This window comes from Cajanus cajan, chromosome 6 (assembly GCF_000230855.2).
Source record: "Cajanus cajan strain Asha chromosome 6, NIPB_CcT2T_4, whole genome shotgun sequence".
Classification (NCBI taxonomy): domain Eukaryota; kingdom Viridiplantae; phylum Streptophyta; class Magnoliopsida; order Fabales; family Fabaceae; genus Cajanus; species Cajanus cajan.
This window is the reverse complement of record NC_138522.1, coordinates 4747292-4751790: the sequence shown is the minus strand read 5'-3', so window position 1 is coordinate 4751790 and position 4499 is coordinate 4747292. Positions and strand designations below refer to the sequence as shown.

General features: G+C 37.3%; 1 protein-coding gene across 1 annotated transcript; it reads left to right on the top strand.

Moving 5' to 3' along the window:
* The first annotated feature begins 1602 nt into the window (after positions 1 to 1602).
* On the top strand, positions 1603 to 3023 carry LOC145958507 (serine/threonine-protein phosphatase 7 long form homolog). Its single transcript, XM_083076000.1, has 5 exons — positions 1603 to 1853; positions 1998 to 2141; positions 2241 to 2331; positions 2432 to 2770; positions 2925 to 3023. The coding sequence occupies exons 1-5, from the start codon at positions 1603 to 1605 to the stop codon at positions 3021 to 3023; spliced, it is 924 nt and encodes a 307-aa protein (XP_082932126.1).
* Positions 3024 to 4499: the final 1476 nt, after the last annotated feature.

The following is a 4499-nucleotide window of genomic DNA, read 5'->3' as shown; positions in this document are numbered from 1 at the left end:
CGATAAAAAAAATAAAATGAAAAATGACATAAATGATACGAGTCAATTGTTGGATTGAATGTTATAAAACGGATATGACCCATAAGATTTTCGAGTGAATTGACGAGTTGGCATGGCAAATTGGTTGAGTAAAGCAGTAAATTTTACTTTTTATAGAAGAAAACTATTATAAACTTTTACAAAAATCATAATTTCATGACAAAGAAATCAAAGTAAAATATATATTTGTGTATTTGTATCACGGAATCAATTTTAACATGTATTTAGTAATGAGAATAGGAAAACCTTTTAGGACAAAATAGTAAAATCAATACCAATTTATTCTCTTTTTATTTATTAATTTTTATCTTTATTTTAAAAATTATATCATGGGGAAAAACCTATTTTCTTTTTGGTAAAAAAAGGTTAAGATTAAAACAAGACATGACGAGTTTTTAGCCCAAATAAATTAAAAAAAAATTACACAAAATAAATTTAAAAAAAAAAACTAATCATCAAAGTAGGTGATTTTTGACACGAAGACAGATACGTGACATAGAAAACGCAAGGGATAGGGCAGTTTTCAGATGGCGCCTCCCCCAACGCATTCAATGGTTAACGTGGCATGGAAATACAAAGCGCAGGGGGGTGATGCGTTTTCCAGATGGCACCTCCCCCTGGCGCCTTCTTCAATTACACGACGTGGCATTTGGTTTAAATGCGCAGTGGGGTTAATGTATTTTCAAAAAACACAACCATCCCTTGCGCCTCCTTCTAGTCATCTCATCTGTTCCTTTTGAGTTCCCACTCTCCGTTCTGACTTTCTCGGTTTTTCCTTCTGCGTAGTGGGGTAAGTATTATATTAGGTTTATTTTATTTGGAATTTAATTATTAAAATAAAAAATGTAATGGCCTGATTTGTTGCTTTGTTGGGGTTTGGAACGGCCCGTTCTGAAAGCAAAACGGGCCGTTCTGATTGCACATATTGTGAGGTATTTTTGAATCTGGAACGGGGCGTTCTAAAAATAGAACGGGCCGTTCTGGATGCATACTTAACACAACATGAGTGGAATCAGAACGATCCATTCTAAAAACAGAATGGGCCGTTCCAGAACCCTTAGTGCAATGAGAACGAGCCGTTCTGATTTCAGAACGGGCCGTTGTGATTGCACTCATGAAGGAAGAGTAGGAGGAGGACAACAACATACGTGTGGGACCCAATTGAAAATTTTAATTATTATGAGGGACCAAATTAGGCATTTAGGCATTTAGAAAACATATAAGTAATGTATTTTTGACTTTAATACTATGTTTGTTTGTTTGTTTAATTGTATCAGGATGTCTACACATATAATTCATGTAGGACCTATCGAAGATTCGTTATTAAGGCTTCAACCATTCCATATATCTGAGCATATATGGAATGGAGCTGAAGATAGGGTTTTGAAGGTTAGGAGAGCAACACAATCAGAGTTGCGTGAGGTTGAGATTCTAGCTGCTATTCAGGATCTTCTACAGAGGGCTGGGTTTATGGGAGTGGCGTAGATCAATTACTTTCCTGTGGACAATCATTTAATTTCTACCTTAGTTGAGCGATGGAGACCAGAGACCCACACGTTTCACATGCCCTTCGGTGAGTGTACTATCACGTTGGAGGATGTTGCAATGTTACTTGGGTTGAAGATCTTAGGGGCACCCATTACTGGATACACAACTATGGATTGGGCAGCTCTTGTGCAGCGCCTTCTTGGCATGACACCCCCTGAGTTAGTGCTTGTTGGCGGTTCATTGAGAATGAGCTGGATTGACCGACACTTCTCAAATGTTTCTGAGCATATATATAGCCAAGAACAATTGGAACGCTATACTAGAGCGTTCATTTTACACATTATCGAGGGATATCTATTAACTGATCACTCTAGCTCCTTTGTATCCCTCAGATACCTGAGTTTGCTAGAAGACTTTGATGCTTGTGGTCATTTGAGTTAGGGCTCATGTGTGCTGGCAAATATGTACAGGGAGTTATGCGTGTGCACCAATTATGATCACAAGGAGATTGATGGTTCAACTATTCTAGTGCATTTATGGGCATGGTATCGATTACATGTTCTTGTACCACCTCATCCACCTTTATCTACATTCCATGTTCCTCTAGGGGCAAGGTTAGTAAGTATATTACTTGTGATCGATTTAAGAATAAAAATATTTAGGATTAATTTGTATATTGAAGTATTAATGGTTTATTTGTTTTTTAATAACAGGTGGAATAATGCCTTGTATAAACTTAGAGAGGAAAGAAAAGATAAAATTGTGAAGTATAGAGAGTATTTTGACCGTTTAAAAAGAGAGGATGTAAGTCTTAATTTATAAGATTTTATAGAAGATTTATAGAAAAAAAATTGTAATTATAAATGATAATTGCTAACTACTTATTTGTTATGTTGTTTTGGAGTTTGTATGGCAACCATACTTGGAGTTACTACCTACATTACCTCCTTACTGTTTTGAGGGCTCACAAGTATGGAGGTCAACTGTCCCATTGATTAATTTCCACATCGTTGAATATCATTACGCAGATCGTGTCATGCGACAATTTGGGATGGTCCAACATATTCTTACGCCTCTTATTCTTCTGGAGAAATTGCATGATCTTTTGTTGAGAGGCAAGGATAACATGGAATGGTCACGCATGCACGTTCAATATGTGGAGGAGTGGCAATCACGATTTCATTGTGTATGGACACAAGCTGCATGTGATACACCACACTTGAGCAATAGCTTAGAATACATGGTGTGGTATAGGAAACATACTAGACGATGAATTTCTCCTTCTAGTGCAATGGAAGGATATGTGGTGAGTATGAGTCTAGGGATCTATTTAAATAATTACATGTGACATATTTACAAATTTAGTGTTCTGATTATATTTATTTTGTTATTTGTAGACCGATGTTTTGGAGCACATGTATCATGGAACCAGTGAAGAACATAGGCACTCCTTCGATTTTATGACGATGCATGAGAGGATTGGCCACTGCTTGTAGCTGCAGGACGAGGTGAACAGGGTGAGTTTCCCTTTTACACCGGCTCCAGTTGCGACAGGTCAATGAGAAGGAAAGGGGCTAAGTCGTCGACGAAGGCGAGTTGATCACCATGGTTTACAGATGCCAGTTCCTCCAACTAAGCCACCGACGGGGACATATTACTCGACCACATTGACCCTGGATGGAGATGTCACACAGTATATGTATGGTAGTGCACAAGACACATCTATTGGTGATATGAGTGGTTCAACTAGTTTAGGGTTTGACACACCAGCAGCGTCTGGTGCAGCTCATATCCCGACATCGACGTCAATGGAGTATGTCCCGAGTATGGCAGCTTCGAGTATATCCCACTTTACACCTAGTCCATATGTTGCAGACATGATTTCTCCATCAGCACCTTTGATGGATTATCGGGATTATCGATTTGGACAACCTGCAGTTACGATATGAGGATTTTTTGGTCGGGGTACCTCTTCCCAATATCCAGGTTTAGGGCATGATCTTAATACAACATTAGCAGCGGAAGTTGCAAACCCAACGACAAATGAGGGAGATGGTGATGAGGAAGTTCGGAGGAACCTAGATCGTGGTGCTTGCCATAAACAACGATAATGTATACTAAGTCCCCATGACCAACACATTCGGAGAAATGAATAGGTAATTTCAATAATAAGTTGTTAGTACTTAAACATAATTGATCCTTCTAAATTGTGTTGTTTACCTAAATGTTTAGTATGCTGATATTAAATTTTTTTTTACAGCTGATATAGCACTAGACAACTTGGTTACACGTGAGAGACATTACGAGAATAGCTTGAAGAACTATTTTTTTAATGTGTAATAGTTAATATAAACATTGTTGACATTATATCATTGTATAAAAGAACAGTTTCATTAAAACACAATAGACATATGATTCAAAAATATTATAATAAGTTACCACAACGTTTAACAATGAATTAACATGTAGTAACTAATATTCAAATCAACACCAAAATATAGACTTTTCATGAGTTATTTAGAAGTTCTTCAGCCAGCATAGGGCAATTAGTTCTATTATGTCCTTCATGCCTACAATGTCCACAATGTTGTCTCTTTTGGGATTCAGTCCAATCCATTTCATTTCTAATACGGCTTGATTTTGGGCGTCCCTTTGCACGTAACATCGTCTCATCTGGGACTATGCGAGGTCCATTATTAGGTTGAATATTTTCATGACTTCCTAGTGGGAACCATTGTCCTGAATATGCCGCTTTGATGTATTCGTTAGTATATGTAACATCAACATAAGTTAATGGATCTATACAAAAGTGTGCACAAGCTGCTATTGCATGTGAACATGAATATCTCTATGCTTGAAAAGCACCACACTCACATTTTCTTTCACTTAAAAAAACATTGAAAACCTTGCCACCTCGTTGTGTTACTGGATTGAAGATTTCTTCAACTTCAAATCTTGTAGACTCATAATCA